Source organism: Diaphorina citri, unplaced genomic scaffold (assembly GCF_000475195.1).
Source record: "Diaphorina citri unplaced genomic scaffold, Diaci psyllid genome assembly version 1.1 scaffold132, whole genome shotgun sequence".
Classification (NCBI taxonomy): domain Eukaryota; kingdom Metazoa; phylum Arthropoda; class Insecta; order Hemiptera; family Psyllidae; genus Diaphorina; species Diaphorina citri.
Window position 1 is genome coordinate 20,647 of NW_007377569.1, and position 18,416 is coordinate 39,062.

Below are 18,416 nucleotides of genomic sequence, written 5' to 3' on the forward strand. Positions count from 1 at the left end.
TTTTTTTTACTTTCCTGAACCTAATAGTTTTGATTTTTGATAAAGATAGGTACATAAGAGTAATTAGTTTAGGCAAGTATTGTTTTCGTTTTGATTTTTGCGATTTTTTGAATGGTAATAATTATTGGGTATATTAAATTTGTTTCAGATAGAAAATTCCATTCCTGGGACCCGAAACTGTATCCTTTGATCGAATTCAGACCGACCGACCAACCGTAAATACGATTACGAGTTGGATTTTGGTTTGATCTACTTAACAGATCTGGAATCCGTTCCAATGCTATAAAACTGTATACGGACATACAAAAGAAGTAGGCACAGAAGGACTTGTAGTGACGTTGGCTCTCGAAGAAAAGCATTGAAAGCAAGAAGATGGTGATAGAAACACCAGTTGGTAGACCAAATTGAACCTTTATTCCAACGATCAAAGCCAATATTCGATGAGCCAAGTTGTGTGCTGTTCACAACAGTTACAAAAGAAGTAGGCAGAACAAAAGCTTCTAGTCCTGTCTTCGCCAGAAGAGCCAGGAATTTGCTACCCATGTACCCATCCGAGCTTCAGAATTAAATTCAAATGATTATCAGACAGATTTGTTTTCAAAGAGGATTAACGTAAATGTTTCAATAAATGACGTTTGGCATTGTTTGTTTATTTAAAGAAATTATTTAGTTATTTTGTTTTTTATTCGTATAATATCTAGGTATTTCTCTACCCATTTATTTATTTATAGCATGTATCTTTATTTGCAGAATTCACTTACTGTTGCTTACATTGTTATCTGCTTACATATTCATTTCCAGTAGGTCAGGGGAGTCATGGATAGCCTGTTAGTTGATTCTATCTTCAACATGAGATGGACGTTAAAATTGCTGAGAGTCAAAAGTTTCTTTTATTGAAGGGCCTGCAGCAAAATCGGAAATCTTGCTAAATGACAAAATCAAATGAAAGTAGGAACCAGCAAATATCGTCAAACATGACATTCAACACAGTAGGTACCTCTTTTTACTGTTGTTTACATTGTTATCTGCTTACATATTCATTTCCAGTAGGTCAGGGGAGTCATGGATAGCCTGTTGGTTGATTCTATCTTCAACATGAGATGGACGTTGAAATTGCTGAGAGTCAAAAGTTTCTTTTATTGAAGGGCCTGCAGCGAAATTGGAAATCTTGCTAAATGACAAAATCAAATGAAAGTAGGAACCAGCAAATATCGTCAAACATGACATTCAACACAGTAGGTACCTCTTTACCTGTTTATTAGGCCAGCCGAAATTGGGGGCAGCATAGTTTAAAAGAAGAAAAAGAAGGAGAAGAAGAAGAAGAAGAAGAAGAGAAGAAGAAGAAGAAGAAGAAGAAGAATAAAAATAAAAAGACGTCGAAGACCTATTGATAAAATCGTTTTAGTTGGTCAGTATCACATTGACGTAGACGTACTTACAAATACTGTACGATCATTTCAGACCACTTATTCAATATTCTGACAAGAAAACAACAATGGCTAGTGCTAATTACTACACTAGTATATTCACAATATAGAACATTGGTATCCAGATATACATATTATGTGGTTCGGATTTTACTACCAAACCAAGCGACCAGATGCTTGCAAAGTGCGGGCAACTTTGTTGATCCTACTCCGGAAATTGTATGTATCTGTATGACTGATGTTTGCTTCTTCCACTATAACTTCACTATTTTATTCTCTTGAACTTTTTTTAGAAGAGGTTTCATCGAGGGAGCTGTAACTACTGAGGTCTTTTCGTCCCGAAAGCGAAGAGAGAATGAAAACAGGATCTGAGAAAGCCAGCCGTTCCGAGAACAAACCTTATCTGTTTAGGATACAGTTCGCTCCAGACAGGAATATTTTCTGATTTCCTACCACCGCAGGGTGTGTACCTATAGGTACGTATGACCACTATATTTGTGCTTCGTGTTCTGCCCCATTGTGATGTGTATATTCTAGAGATCTAGAGTATCTATACTTTCTAGTACCTCTACTTTTGAGTCATCCTGTACCTTCCTGTCAATAGTGTTCTAATTAGACAAATGTGGGTTTGTGTGCCTGTTTGTCTGTAAACAAAATATCTCGAGAACGGTAAGAACTAGAACTTGAAATTTGGTATGCAGCTGTCAAATATGACAAGGATGCAACATGAAAATTTTGGTCAAGATAGGTGCTCCGTTTGGCGTTATTTTGACAGCTTTTTGACAGTTTTCGATCGCTTTTTGGCGCTTTTCAGCTGTACTGACTAAACGGTTAGAGACATTGTAAAAGTTACTTTAGAAGAACACCCAAAATCAGCATCATTCAATTGAATAAGGAAAGTCGTGTGATGTTCACACCAGATTTTATTCAAATGATCGCGTACATTTTTGGTTTCATTCGAATCTCGTACATTTGTTATTCCGAACACAAAAGGTTTCCAAGTTGCTACCGGATTGACCCAGTGATCGTGACAGTCCCATTCATTTCTGGAGAGGTCTTGTGAAGAATCTCTCAAGTGGCTTCTAATTCGAGGATTGCCTCTTGCCTTGTATATGGTTGTATGATTGTCTGTGATATTTGTGTACGGTTTCTGTGATATTTGTGATTCTGTGAAGCTGCTCAACAGAAGAATGATTATTTCTGCCAGTTCTTCTTGATCTTGTTTTTTCTTCGTGGTATTCTTCTTGTTCTTCTTCTTTCTTCTTCTTCTTCTTCTTCTTCTTCTTCTTCTTCTTCTTCTTCTTCTTCTCGTTCTTCTTTTTTCTTCTCCTTCTTCTTCTTCGCCTTCTCCTTCTTCGTCTTTTTCTCCTTCTTATTCGTCTTGTTCTTCTCCTCCTTCTTTTTATTTACCTTCTTGTTCTTCCTATTCTTGTTTTTCTTCTCTAAGATTCTCATTATTCCCTTTTGGACAGGACCTATACTTATGCACATTTTGTTGATTGTAGTTAAACGGTTTCGTTCTCTTTACGTTGTCGTTGATTGTATGGAATTATTTCACTGATTGGTGTGAAACGGTTTAGGTCACTTCCGTTTTGTCTGTGTTTGCTTTGATTAGCTCTGCACAGCATCCATTTTCGAGAATATGCACTTTTTTTTTGTTTTTTAATCAGGAACATTACTGACCTACTGAAACTGCTAAAAGTGAGGACTTAAGGTCTCACGTGAATTTTAGTTCAGTTCCATTTCTGTGGACACAAGTGTGGACGAACACTTCTCCAGTGAGAATACGCCTCTGAATGGGACCATGGAAGTTAGGAACACAGGTATAGTCTAGTTTCTAGACATTTGTTTAACTGACCGAGCGCTACCCATCTTACTAGACTTGTACAACGGAGATCCCATGCTCGACTCCTATCATAGTCAATTTTTTACTTTCTATTACTTAAGTATATCGAAGCTATACTAGTAATGAGAAAGTATTGCAATCGGTCCAAATTTTAAAATCGGGAAATGGGTGCAAATATCCTTTTTAGGATCCCCTGATTCCAAAAAAAAAGGTGGTTTTTAGCCCATGGTTTATCGTAGAGCGATGAAATTTGGTATGCTTTCCCAGTATGGTCCATGGACGCGACTGTAACCATTTTGTTAAAAATCGGACAGTCGCTCATCCAGAAATTAACCAAAATCAATGTTTGTTTCTCATTTCAGATCTGTTTCCGAATTTCCCGACTGAACCTAAAGTATTGTACACGTTAGAGAGTAAGGTGGAGATGGTAAGTTTAGAATTTTATTGTTTCCAGTTTACAACACAGACTAGAAGCTAGAACCCATACCTACATTGAATTATAAATACCTAGCTACCTAGTCTAAATGTGTTTCGTCCGTAAAGCCCAAGTACTTTATTGGGTTCGGCTCAGCTATTTGGACTAAAATCGAGTGAGATGGAGAGCTTTGTTGCTTCCCTATGTCCCTCACGGGATAAAAGAAATTAAAATATTTATTTATTTGTTTGTATTTCAGGCGGAAATGTCTAGCATGTACTTCTCAAAGCTAGGTCGTAGCTTATTCGTTCTTGTACTGGTTGTCTATTTGTTTGGTGATCTTTCCATCTACTGCGCCACCGTAGCCAAGTCCCTGGTCAATATTGTTTGGTAAGTTGCTCTAAATCCTTATTTGACCTCTCCTCTTTAAATAGCGTGGTGTAGTTGTGGTGTAGTGGTCAAGGCGCTCGCCTGGTAAACAGGAGGGCGTGGGCTCAATCCCGGTCGAGGTATGGAATTTTATCCTCAATATAATTTGAGAATTTGACCACAATAATAAGAGTAGCCTACTGCTGGAGTAAAGGGACTTTTCAGTCCTATGCGAGCAGTATAAATAAGCACTATTATTATTATTATTGCGCTCGAATGTCAAAACGAATTAGTAGTGTTAGAGAATGATAGGGAATTATTTCGAAGCTCTTATCATTCGCTAAATTTTCCCGATGAAACCAATACTGGCACACTGCCGTGCGCTCAGATCAAAAACGTCAGAGTAGGATAGATAGGTACCTTCTTTGATAGAAGGAAAAACGGTGTTCTTATAGTCCCGAAATCGAAGAGAGAGGAAGAATAGGACAGGAGAAAGCCAGCCGTTCCGATAACGAACCTTATTACTTTAAGATTAAATCCACCCCAGGCGGAAATCGAACCCGCGACCTAGCGCTTACAAGGTAGACGCGCTACCCTTCAAGCTAATTAGACTGGGTTCTTTTTATCATTGACCAACGTAATGGAAAATAACACCCAAAAAATCTCTACTTAAACCTTCACTAAACTTATATTAACTTTTTCCATTTTATTCTTGTTAAAAATCAGCTCCCATGGCGTAGTGGTCACTGCGCTCGCCTTGCACGCGGGAGGCCCGGGTTCGATTCCCGGCGGGGTCATGAAATTTGTATCATGTAAATGATTGATTCCGTGACTGGCTGTTGCGGGGCCCACTCAGCCTCGTGAGGAAAATGGGTAGCTATGACATATAAATGCGCATAGCGATCGGTGCCAGCATGGTAGGTAAACATTGGATGATTCACTTGTTTATAATGATGTCCCTCCTCATTAGGTTAAATTAAAAGGTCAAAATTTATTATTTGTCAAACATAAGTAGACATTTTCTTTTCATTTGACAGGTAGATTTTTTTTCCCTGAAGTTATGGTTGATTATACGTAATGACTTGGCCTTTCCTTTTTACTGGATGAGTAAGCAGGTAGGAATGGAAAAAAAGTGGTGGTATACCATTAAAACCCCATTTAAACATTATCTGATTGACCATTTGACCTGGGTTCCATTTGTTTTTGTTTATACCTGCTTGGAATGCTACCATCGGATGATTAAAATAATGGTTTTGATGAATTAGCATTTGATTATGAAACCTGATACCTTTGACCTTAACAGGAGGTTCTGTTTCATAAAGAACTTCATTATGGGCAACTTCAGAGGTTATGTCATCTTGATGTCGAAATTTTTGCACAAACTGTTAACAATGAACATCCATTATAAATAAAAAATATATATTGTTATAATAATATACATTGTTTATCCATTTCAAATGTTGATGATTGATCACATGTCTTTTATTAGAAGGTGTATTGACCTACCCTTCTTCTTAAAAAAAAGTCTTGAAAATCCGAATCCAGTGAATTTAATGGATCAACTTGGGGACTGGATATATAGGTCGACCAGGTTTGGATAAGTCCTTCTATGGGGACAGACTGACAGACAGACACCGAAGCGAATACAATAGTCCGTCCACTATACCTTTTATTATTAGTAATAATAAAGAAAGGACGGACTAATGAAAGGGAATCCAGAGGATCCAGGATATTGAATCTATTGAAAAATACCCTTTACAATAGATAGAGAAGAAATTAACTACAACTTCATTCCTTTTCTTCCAGACTGGCTTGATATACATATTCAACCTGGTAATTGGTACGGGAGCTTAAACACGGTTACTTTACACGGAGTTTTTACTTTCTATTCATTACAATTATTTAAAGCTCTTTTTACTGTAAAATAACTGATTCATCTTTATTTCGTAATTATGAATCAACTATGTACTATGAAACAACGTAACTATGAATCAACGAAAATTAAAAAAAAATCATAATAATAATAATAATAATAATAAAGTCATATATTCCAATCAAATCAAATCAAACTGTTTGCGTTGGTTTGGCATTAATACACAATACATCATACTATACCTTCTGAGATCATCAATTTGTATTTTACCTCGTACCTATTGCATGTATTTGTTACATTTTCCAAACAAATGAAAAATTGAAGAAGAGAAAAATGAACTGCTACCTTATCCGTTCAGGATAAAATCCGCCCCAGGCGGGAATCGAACCCGCGACCTAGCGCTTACAAGGCAGACGCGCTAGCTAAGTTGGCTGCTGCCAAATAAAAACTGTGGTGAAGCTTGCGTCTTTTGAAGAAAAAAACAATTCTTATAGATTTATGTACTTTGATTTCAGCATTCTTCATCATGACCGTGTTAGCCACGATGCGTCTCTTCAACAAGAACCTCCCACACGGCCGTCCCTCCCCTATCCTATGGGATGGTGTGTCCACCATGTTCGGATGTGGTGTCTACTCCTTCATGTGTCACCACTCTCTTCCTTCTGTAGTCACCCCCATGCGAAACAAGTCACACCTGGTCAAACTAACTGGGTTTGATCTTATGGTATGTAATTTGGACAGATTTCGACCGTTTTTTTGGCGGTTTTCAGCTATAGCGACAAAACGGTTAGAGATATTGTAAAAGTTAGGGTAAATAAACGGATAAATATTTATATGTCAAGAGGAAAATTTGTAGAAATGACCAAAGGGGAAAAAATTGTAGGAAAATGGCCTAATCCAGACATTTGTAAATAACAAACAAACATAAATATGTGTAAAGAGTGTGAGTTATAAGAGTATAAAAAAATAATAATAATAATGATGATGATAAAAATCAATATCCTCGGTGGTGTAGTGGTCAAAGCGCTCGCCTGGTAAACAGGAGGGCGTGGGTTCAATCCCAGCCGAGGTATGAAATTTTATCCTCAATATAATTTGAGATTAGGGTAAATAAACACTCAAATAAGCATCATTCAATAGGATAAGGAAAGTCGTGTGATGTTCACACCAGATTTTTTACTTTCCAATTTCGCCAATAATAATTCTCTCGCTCTTGTTTCAGCTCGTAGTTCTTGTATACCTGCTTCTCTCTCTGACCGGCGTGTTCGCGTTTCCCAGCATAGAAGATGTATATTCTCTCAATTTCATACCGGACAGAAAGACTGCTAGTTCCGGTCTTGAGATTCTGGATTATTTCCTGATCATGTTTCCCGTGATAACACTTAGTACGAGTTTCCCCATTATAGCTGTTACTCTGAGGAATAACCTACAGGTAGGTTAGAGAGTTTACCCCCTTGGGCCTGCTAGTGGAGTTAGATTTCCAGCGCGCTGCTACCCAGTATCGAAAAGTTTACCAGCGTTAGTGAGTTCGGACTCCTTTATTTGTAAGTGTTCTTAAAATCTTAAACTCATTATTCTTAAAATCGTTCAAGACATGTTAACATTTGGTAACCCGCGCCCCGCGCCCTGAAAATCTGACTTTAAAATTTATTTGAGACATAACTTCCGAATGCTTTTCCCGATTTTGATGAAATTTTTACATATTGAAATCTAACTTCCTGGGAAAAAAATCTGACCTCGGCTGGTATTGAACCACGTCCTCCGGTTTACCAGGCGAGCACCTTGACCACTACACCACCGAGGCAGGTTTATATTCAAAAAAGAAATGCCTACGAAGGTTTTCTTTCCCCTAACTTGAAACCTAGATGGGCAGAGTCAATGTACTCTTGTGTTACATAGGACAAAGCTAATTGTCTTTAGAACGGCCAAGCCAATCCTTTGGTACTGGAAGGATTTCGCCGGTTTCAGGAAATAATTTTATAATTTTTCAGTACCTACATACATTTCAAGTCAAGTAACCATGCTGCGTGGTAGATTTGGTGTCGGCATATTTCTGGGGGAAAAAATCTGACCTCGGCTGGTATTGAACCACGTCCTCCGATTTACCAGGCGAGCACCTTGACCACTACACCACCGAGGCAGGTTTATATTCAAAGAAGAAATGCCTACAAAGGTTTTCTTTCCCCTAACTTGAAACCTAGATGGGCAGAGTCAATGTACTCTTGTGTTACATAGGACAAAGCTAATTGTCTTTAGAAGAGGGGAGGGAGAGGAGAAATTATAAAGTAGGGGAAATGATTTTCCTTACTCCAATTATTTCTCCTCCTCCTTCCTGTTTTTCCTCTTTTCCACTCTCTCCTTCTCCTCTTCTACCTTCATCTTCTTATCTCCCTCCTTTCTTCTTATTTTCCTAATTCGGTATTCTTCTTTTCCTCGTTATTCTTCTTCTCTTCCTTTTTCTAGCCCTAGGGTGGTCGCTTGTGGGCTAACTCTTCTCACACAACCTTTCCGATATGTTTATCCAGGGAAGTTCAGGCTGGTATACTCCCTGTTTAAGATCCTCCAGCCAGACTAAACTGGTCTACTCCCTGTTTAACGTCCCCCAGCCAGACACCGTAAAATATTATTTAATCCCTCAAAAACCATGTAAAAAACTTATATTCCATTGTATTCCCCCAGGAGCATGTATACAGTACGTGATTCCCGCGTTCATCGTGATATTCTCTCGGGCCGACCTGCCTGAAGACTTGAACTGGTCTACTCCCTGTTTAACGTCCCCCAACCAGACACCGTAATATATTATTTAATCCCTCAAAAACCATGTAAAAAACTTATATTCCATTGTATTCCCCCCAGGAGCATGTATACAGTACGTGATTCCCGCGTTCATCGTGATATTCTCTCGGGCCGACCTGCCTGAAGACTTGAAGCAGATTCCAAACCAGTTTCGCTCCCCCTTCAACTCTTTCCTGTGGCCAATACTCATCTTGGTATGGGCTGGCATTACGATAGCTTTTGTCACCATCAACCACATCGACAAAATATTCCAAGGACTCATCACAGACGTGGCACAGAAGGTAACACCGGGATTCTTATAGGTCTATTTCACCCCTAGGTGGGAATCTCACCGACTGGCAGCGTGGTTAGAGGTCGGATTGAGGTCTGGGAGATCGCGGTTCGATTCCCGTGGAAAGTTTTGTCGCCGAACCTTACAGCAGTTGAACATGCTATGACACGGACCTTACAGCAGTTGAACATGCTATGACACGGACCTTACAGCAGTTTTCTCCTCCTCCTTCCTGTTTTTCCTCTTTTCCACTCTCTCCTTCTCCTCTTCTACCTTCGTCTTTTGCTTCTTCATCGTCTTATCTCCCTCCTTTCTTCTTATTTTCCTAATTCGGTATTCTTCTTTTCCTCGTTATTCTTCTTCTCTTCCTTTTTCTATGCCTTCTTATTTTCTTCTTCCTCTTCTCTTTCTTATTTCTCTTTTTTCCTTCTTCTTCTTCTTCTTCTTCTTCTTCTTCTCTCCCTATGCTTTTTCCCTTCTCCTAATTTTTCTCCTTCTATTTACCCCTTTCCTCCTTCTCCTCCTCCTCCTCCTCCAATGGGGAGGGAGATATAGACTACTCCAAAAACATGAGGGGGAGGGAGGGGAAACGTACGTTCAAGGTCATGCTAGTGGTGGGAGAGGGGGAGGAGGGAAGAGGCATGAGTAGTAAAAAGTTTCTTTTTAAGTTATCGTAAAAAAAGCCATGAGTTTGGAAAAATCATTACAAAATTCACTGAATTATTCATGAGACTCCGGTGTGGGGAAGCAGAATCGAAGAGACAGCAGACAGCACATTGCCGCTCGAAAATATTTGCAGAGTCCTACAGTGGATTTCATTTCAGCCCCTATTGGTCTGGTTGCTGGTTGCTCCTCTCTTGAGAGAGGGTATGCAATTTTATCACTGCGACCTTTTTAGATCTATTGTGACCTTTCAGCCCCTAAGCCTGTTCAGGTGTTTAGCTAAGCAGCCTGTTTAGGTTCCATTAGGCTTAACAGGGAAACAGGGTTATTAAGAGAACAGGCTGTTGGGGACTAAAAAGAAGGTTAGTGAAAAACACCTGTAGGTAGGTATAGGTTCCCTAACCTTTGAGGTTTTTTTTACTTTCCTTATCCTATAGGAAGGAAAGTAATGTATTCGGGTCAAATTTTCGATGGTCAGTTTTTAGTGTCAAAACACGTTTTGAGGTCCCTAGAGCCTAAATCCAAAGTTTCAGCCATTGGTCCGTGTGTCTGTCTGTCTGTAAACAAAATATCTCGAGAACGGTAAGAGCTAGAGACTTGAAATTTGGCATGCAGCTGTCAAATATGACAAGGATGCGACACGAAACTTTCGCTTAAGATCGGTGCAACGCTTGGCGGTATTTTGCCGCTTTTTGGCGGTTTTCGGTGTAATTCAATAATATCTCGGGAACGGTATGAGCTAGAGACATGAAATTTGATATGAAGTCCACAAATGTAACAAGGATGCAACACAAAACTTTTGGTTAGGACAGCTGCTGCAGCTGGCGGCATTTCGGCCGTTTTTTGGCGGCTTTCGACCACTTTTCGGCGGTTTTCAGCTATACTGACTAAACGGCTAGAGATATTGTAAAAGTTACCTACAATAAAAGAACACCAAATAAGCATCTTTCAATAGGATAAGGAAAGTCGTGTGATGTTCACACCAGATTTTTTTTAAAAAAAGGTAGGTAGGTAGGTATCTAGGTACTGTTAAAATAAGAAATCATGTTTTTCAAGATATTGATACCTACCTAGTCAAATCAGTGACCCATTTAAATACCATCCTTGATCGACATCGGTTAACCATAGTGATCTGTATTTACATAGACCCTGGTTTGGTAACTAGCTAGGTACATAGGTAGGTATTGAAAAAAAAAAAACGCAGAATTGCTGAACAATTATTATCAATATTAATTCTTATGAGCTTATGCCTATTTATTATTAATAGAGTTTTACAATAGTTAAAATTAAGTAAAATATTGTCCAATACATAGCAATTAACCCTCACATGTCGAAAAGTAAATTTGATAGAGTATATGTGCTAGATAGAGCTATGTAACTGTAACTACCAAGGTCTTATCGTCCGAAATCAAAGAGAGAAGGAAGACAGGATAGGAGAAAGCCACTGGTTCCGAGAACGAACATTATCCGTTCAGGATAAAATCCGCCCCGGGCGGGAATCGAACCCGCGATCTAGCACCCACAAGGCAGACAGGCTACCAACCTAGCTAACTAGGCTGGTTGAGGTTGATCATGTGAAAAGGTGAAAAACTTATATAAAATATGTTACAGCAAAAGCACGTTTTCGACTTAATCTACAACAACCAGAACTTCATATTCGTCATGGTACACTTCTTTTCCTGCCCATGAAATATACAATACGCCGTGGCTGTGCTGCACCTGCAATCAAACCAAGAAATCATACATAAACACGAGTTTGATTCCCGTTCTCGGAACAGCTGGCTTTCTCCTATCCTGTCTTCCTTCTCTCTTGGATTTCGGGACGATAAGACCTAACAGTTACAGTTCTTTTGTCCCCTCTCCTCAATAAAATCCTGGATACGGGACTGGTCTGAATCCGAAATTTATATGAGCTCTTTTTAAGAGGTTTGGTAGAGGGAACTGTATATATCTGATAAGGTCTTATCGTTCCGAAAGCGAAGAGAGGAGGAAGACAGGATAAGAGAAAGGTAGCTGTTCCGAGAACAAACATTATCTGTTAAGGATATTAAAATCCACCTCGGGCGGGAATCGAACTCGAACAACAACCCTCTATGAGTCTAAGCTAACTAGGCTACCCTACCCTCATAATGGTGGACTGCGCTTCGGGACGGGCCAAGTAATCTTGGCCAGAGATCATCAACTCCTCTCGGGGCAGGTACACCACTACAACAACCCTCCAAACTAACTAATGTCTTCTAAACGTTGATTTGCTTTAGGAAACCTCTACTCTCTGGTCCAAGTAAAAAAAAAAAATAATAATAATAAAAAAATAAAAAAAAACCAGGTCTCCACAGGTACAAAAACCTTTGAATCAATCAGAAGGCGCCTTTTCTTACTCGTACCTACAGTTTGAAGTTTGAACCGGTTATTTCTAAAGGTCTTTGTATAGGAAAATTCGATGGTGTAAGTGTAAGGTGTACTACAACAGACGTGGTAACACATTGTACCTACACGAGTGTAGTTTTTTTTTTTAACAACGTACCTATAGCTTTCTCTGCCACCCAACCGTGTCACTTACCTTGCCCGGTGTCATAATCCCATGATGTATCACTCTGCCGGTGTACAGAGCTTCACCATGTGACGTGTGACCCACAACTAACGCATTCGGTGGAACATTGCCCTTACTAGACTCTTGCCATGCTACTCGATTACTCTCCGACACCAAAACCTGGGGAAGTAATAAAACGGGATAATAACTTGCCATTAGGTGAGTTACCTCGGTGGATATCGCACACCACTCCACTATAGTCTATTTTTTTTTAATATGACTGTTTCACCGCCCTTTTTATTTTGTAGCAAATGAAACAACTGCTATTCATTAGACGAATGTGGTCTGTGTCGTAGCATGCCCATCCCGTAGTATGCCTCTCATCAGATGGGCGAGGAGAGACACAATATTTCACAAAATTAGGTTTTTAGGTGCTGGGTCAACACGAAAACACCATGATAAGTACCCCGTTGAAATATTTGCAATCAAATTACGAGTGTTAATTTTTGTCGATGGTGGGATTCGAACCCGGGATCTTCTGCATGGCAACCAATGGCCGGTGGGATCGAAGTTTCAGCCTCGTGAGTAGCTACTTCAATGGAATAGGGCGACCAGTGGCATCATTACCAAATTAGGAAGATTGATAATACGAGTACCTGGATGAGAATTTAGAATAGAATAGAATATACCTTGTTTATCCTGCCCGAATAGGACTGAAAAGTCCCTTTACCCCAGCAGTCTAAACAAGGTCTCGTATATTTGATGGGTTAAAAAATAACACATACAACTAACAATTCAGTAAAAAGACCTTGCTTAACTAGAAAAAAAATCTGGTGTGAACATCACACGACTTTCTATTACATTTGCGGAATACGTATTTGAAAAAAAAAATAAAAAAAATATAAAAAAAAATGAAAATTTTTCAAAGTCCCCGAGCCTGAGCCGCCTACGCCTACGGCGGCCAATTTTCGACCAAAAATTTCCTATCTTAAAATACTCCCCATGTAATGAGGGATCATTAAAAAGTTTCATGTAATGATTAAAATCAAGACCAGAGCCCGTTCTCCCTTTATTCTTTTAAGTCACCAATCCATTTAGTGGCCTTGCTCAGCATACCTTAACATAGATGACGCTAAAACTGGTCTTAAATTAACAACTGAAGTGTTATCTAAAACTTTCTTGCTTTGAGTTCATAGGTCATCGCGACAAATTTCAAGATGAGAGCTCATTTGTGTGAGAAAATGTGAAAATAATTCCCCAAAAACCATTTTTTCTGGTTTTTTGGCTTTATTGTTCTCTGGACAAAATTTGCACCACCACTTTCGTGTCCCTGGTAAAAATACCTTTAATTTGATTCTGGTTTTTTGGCTTTATTGTTCTCTGGACAAAATTTGCACCACCACTTTCGTGTCCCTGGTAAAAATACCTTTAATTTGATATACAGGGTGTCCCAGAATTTATGCTTAAATTGTTTTTCTCGAAGCCTGTTTGAAATTTCGAAAAACAAAAAAACCCGTAACTTTTTGATTTTTAATGCGAATATTTTGGCAATATCGCGATAAGCAAAAAATTTCGCGAAGTCCGCGAAACGGGGGCCAACTTTAAAATCTTAAATGAGAACCCCCTGTTTGTGATACATCATATCAAAGGTCTTAAAGAACGTAGTACTTTGGTACAAGTTAGAGCTGGATCCAACAACCAGGGCCGGAGTTATGGACTATTCAAATTTTCATTTTTCCATGTTCTCCCGCCAATAGGGGAAGTACCAAAAATGGGAAATTCATATCGATTGATGATTTGTGCTTCGGGGCGAATTCGAACAATATGCTACGGAAGAAATGCTTTTGAAAATTGTATGTTTGTTTGCAAAACGAGTCTATTTGTTTGTTTTCAAAGACAATGTGAATTTTTTGACGATTTCGCCCAAAGAATACCTAGCATTTTATTAAGTCTCATTTTTTGTACACTGAACACTTCAAATTATTTATATTGGATCGCGATTCAAGTCATTTAGTTGTTCATCATAATAAGCTTTTGATTTTGTTATGGATATGGGTTCACTTACTATAATTATTTCGTTTAGTACATTCAAGTGCACAAAATGAGGTTTGTCTCGTCACCACCAAGCTACCACAAGTCTGCCATTGTACGTCATTTCGCCTTCCCTCGGCCGATTCGGATAGAACGTTAAAAAATTTCAAAGAAATATTACTTTTTTACATTTGTATCAAAACATTCAAACTACCATCATTCTTCATTATTTACCTCATAAAAGTAAATATTTTTTTTCTCTTCTTCTGCTTCTTCTTCATCTTCTTCTTCCTCTTCTTCTTTCTCCTCCTCCTCTTCTTCTTCTTTTTCTTCAATATCGTCTCCATATTCCACACTCTAGGTACATCGTGTACCTACCCATTGCAGTGGCGCAGACTAGAAAGTTTCCAAATCCATAATTTAGGGTTGGTGGTATGGTGTTGATCAGGAGATATGGTCTTGACAAAAGTTCCTCCTCTCAAAGATGGTTTGATAGAGGGAACTGTAATTGCTAAGGTCTTATCGTCCCGAAATCGAAGAGAAAAGGAAGGCAGGATAGGAGCAAGCCAGCCATTCCGAGAACAAACATCATCCCTTCAAGATAAATCTAGTTTTGGGCCGTCTTCTTGGTCTTCACTCTTCCTATATTCCAGGGGCACTATGGACTCTTTCTTCCTCTCTTTCACACCTCCTCTTTCTTTCTTTCTTTCTTTATATATTTCTTCGTTTCATTAGTTCTTTATAATGTCCTTTATTGTTCTACATTCAAATTGGTCTACTCGTTATTCCTTCCTTTGCTTTGTTTCATTCCTTTCTTTTTAATGTCTTTTACAATTTTCTTCATCCACTTTGGTTTACGCCACTGCCTCTCTCTTCTTTTGATATTGTTCCATCTTCCAGTTCCTCCAGGTCTTCTTCTTGCATCTCGAGAAGATGATTGTTTAACTTGTCACTTGTTTCTGCCAAGATTATAAATAATCATAAAAATGTATACCTATTACCTACATTACATCTAGAAGAAAAAAAAATCCCATCTAATATTTATTTCTGTTTGTGCAAATCTGAAGAAGAAAATGATTTTATTTACTCAATTAACAAAACATTTACGCAAACAGGTAGGTAGGTAAATACATAAATTCAATGAAAATCAACGTACAACTTCAACAGCATGCTACAACTTTTTGCGCCCCCTGTGGACCCGTCCGGAGCTTTGAAATGTGTACAGGACTTTCTACAAATAGACTCATATTACAATTATAAAAGACAACTTGGAGCAGGATCCTCTTTTCAGAAGAAATGGAGATTTTTTTTACTTTCCTGAACCTAATAGTTTTGATTTTTGATAAAGATACATACGAGTATTAGGTACTTAGTTTAGGCAAGTATTGTTTTCGTTTTGATTTTTGCGATTTTTTGAATGGTAATAATTATTGGGTACCTATATTAAATTTGTTTCAGATAGAAAATTCCATTCCTGTGGGACCCGAAACTGTATCCTTTGGTCTAATTCTAAATACGATTACGAGTTGGATTTTGGTTTGATCTACAGATCTGGAATCCGTTCCAATGCTATAAAGCTGTATAAGGACATACAAAAGAAGTAGGCACAGTAAGACTTGCAGTGACGTTGGCTCTCGAAGAGAAGCATTGAAAGCAAGAAGATGGTGATAGAAAGACCAGTTGGTAGACCAAATCAGACCTTTATTCCAACGATCAAAGCCAATATTCGATGAGCCAAGTTGTGTGCTGTTCACAACAGTTACAAAAGAAGTAGGCAGAACAAAAGCTTCTAGTCCTGTCTTCGCCAGAAGAGCCAGGAATTTGCTACCCATGTACCCATCCGAGCTTCAGAATTAAATTCAAATGATTATCAGACAGATTTGTTTTCAAAGAGGATTAACGTAAATGTTTCAATAAATGACGTTTGGCATTGTTTGTTTATTTATAGAAATTATTTAGTTATTTTGTTTTTTATTCGTATAATATCTAGGTATTTCTCTACCCATTTATTTATAGCATGTATCTTTATTTGCAGAATTCACTTACTGTTGTGAAGAGGATTAACGTAAATGTTTCAATAAATGACGTTTGGCATTGTTTGTTTATTTGTAGAAATTATTTAGTTATATTGTTTTTTATTCGTATAATATCTAGGTATTTCTCTACCCATTTATTTATAGCATGTATCTTTATTTGCAGAATTCACTTACTGTTGTGGTAACGAAAAAAGTAATCAGGCAAATTCTTGAAAAATGAGAGAAAGAGTTAGGGAAGGCACATTTGTCAATGGTCTAGGTTTGGGATTCATCTTTTGAAGACCATTTGTCTATGGTCTAAGTTTGACCTTACCCTTGGGATTTATCTTGAAGAAACCTTACTGATGAAATTTGTAAAGGTTTACATTTTCATCTCCACAGTAGGTAACGAGTAGATTTTAGCTCAAGCTATCCCATACTTCACCATAGAAACAGTGACTTTACAGAAAAGCTTCTCGAACGCAGAAAGGGTAAACAAAAAGCATAAATAGAGGAAGAATAAAATTAAACAAAAAACTTTGAAAATAACACGAAATATAAGAGGGAAAAAAAAGAATGCCATATTCGTGCAAAATAATATTTCGAATGACTCCAGCAAAGCAAGGTTTCATTAAAGTCAAATTTAAATAGAACCAAAAATTATTTTAGAGATACATTTAGTTAAATATGTAAATAACTATCCTACTAGTAACTTGGAACCAATAATTGTTATAAAAGATATACTTTATTTCTGTGGACACAAGTGTGGACGAACACTTCTCCAGTGAGAATACGCCTCTGAATGGGACCATGGAAGTCAGGAACACAGGTATAGCCTAGTTTCTAGACATTTCTTTAACTGACCGAGCGCTACCCATCTTACTAGACTTGTACACCGGAGGTCCCATGCTCGACTCCTATCATAGTCAATTTTTTACTTTCTATTACTAAAGTATATCGAACCTATACTAGTAATGAGAAAGTATTGCAATCGGTCCAAATTTTAAAAATCGGGAAATGGGTGCAAATATCCTTTTTAGGATCCCCTGATTCCAAAAAAAAGGTGGTTTTTAGCCCATGGTTTATCGTAGAGCGATGAAATTTGGTATGCTTTCCCAGTATGGTCCATGGACGCGACTGTAACAATTTGGTAAAAATCGGACAGTCACTCATCCAGAAATTAACCAAAGTCAATGTTTGTTTCTCATTTCAGATCTGTTTCCGAATTTCCCCACTGAGCCCAAAGTATTGTACACGTTAGAGAGTAAGGTGGAGATGGTAAGTTTAGAATTTTATTGTTTCCAGTTTACAACACAGACTAGAAGCTAGAACCCATATCAAGTAGGTACCTACATTGAATAGATCAGTTGCGCTTACTTGGGTGATGTTTCAAAGTCAAAGAGCAGGAAAAATGAGGACCAACGGAATTTTTCTTTTTCTTCTACGACTTCTAGATACGGAGATAAATCGATTTAAAAAATACCGGTAAATCGTGAAGTTTGACGTCACGGCATACGCTCCCGTAGGCGATGACGTCATAATTCATGACTCCCGCTTCGATTGTTTGTGCGCAACCGTTTCTGCGCAGTTTGACGTGAAATCTGACGTCACAACTCTTCGAACTTTTTCATTAGAACGGCAATTACTCATAGGATCTGGTAGTAACAGCATTGTAGTATTGTGTTTTGGCGCGGATTACTAAAGACACAATAACCAAGTCTTTGTTTATTGCTCTTCTTGCCCAGCTGGTCCATGAGCATGCTACGACACAGACCACGCGAGTCTATTGTAGCGTTTCATTGGCTACGGAATGAAAACAGTGGTGAAGCACCACTCTTGGGATACAAACACATTCTTTTCCTTCCTCAATCATTTGAATCTCAAACTGATAAAGTAGTTTTCGGACTAGTTTAATTAGAATTTTGTGTTGAAAATCTGATTTTGAAGAGGTGCAAATTTTAATGATTTTTGACAGTTCAGAAATTTCAAACTTTTTCTATGTTTTAATTGAATGACAACTTGAAAAGTTGGACAGTGTTCTTCCAACAGGTAGGTAGCTACATAAGAGAATTATTGTTATTCCTTAATTCAATCATAGTTCAATGTCAAATATTGATTTAAATTTTTTATTTTAAAGTGGTTAATTTACCACAGTGCATTCATAAAGCCCCCCCCCCCCC

At 38.2% G+C, this 18,416-nt stretch overlaps 2 protein-coding genes across 2 annotated transcripts in view; one reads left to right on the top strand and one right to left on the bottom strand.

Moving 5' to 3' along the window:
- LOC103525013 (transmembrane protein 104 homolog) overlaps positions 1-9,127 on the top strand; it is a 14,623-nt gene extending 5,496 nt beyond the window's left edge. The window contains exons 3-10 of the mRNA XM_008490058.3: positions 3,165-3,250; positions 3,636-3,700; positions 3,948-4,078; positions 5,361-5,404; positions 6,446-6,654; positions 7,153-7,362; positions 8,610-8,622; positions 8,787-9,127. Of these exons, the coding sequence (XP_008488280.1) occupies positions 3,165-3,250; positions 3,636-3,700; positions 3,948-4,078; positions 5,361-5,404; positions 6,446-6,654; positions 7,153-7,362; positions 8,610-8,622; positions 8,787-9,028 (1,000 nt within the window). The 3' untranslated portion in view covers positions 9,029-9,127. The remainder of the gene's footprint in view (positions 1-3,164; positions 3,251-3,635; positions 3,701-3,947; positions 4,079-5,360; positions 5,405-6,445; positions 6,655-7,152; positions 7,363-8,609; positions 8,623-8,786) is intronic.
- Positions 9,128-10,866: 1,739 nt separating this feature from the next.
- On the bottom strand, positions 10,867-12,421 carry LOC103525014. The gene is made up of 2 exons (XM_017449831.2): positions 12,221-12,421; positions 10,867-11,379 (listed from the first exon to the last, which is right to left on the bottom strand). Exons 1-2 carry the CDS (start codon positions 12,404-12,406, stop codon positions 11,290-11,292), a joined length of 276 nt encoding a protein of 91 aa, XP_017305320.1. The 5' UTR covers positions 12,407-12,421; the 3' UTR covers positions 10,867-11,289.
- Between the last annotated feature and the right edge of the window lie 5,995 nt (positions 12,422-18,416).

Bases quoted from the DNA above. Each gene is read 5' to 3' on its own strand.
- LOC103525014 (XM_017449831.2), bottom strand. From the start codon at position 12,406: ATGGCAAGTTATTATCCCGTTTTATTACTTCCCCAGGTTTTGGTGTCG. The intron at 11,380-12,220 runs GTAAGTGACACG...GTTTGATTGCAG, and splicing joins GGATTATGACACCGGGCAAG to GTGCAGCACAGCCACGGCGT.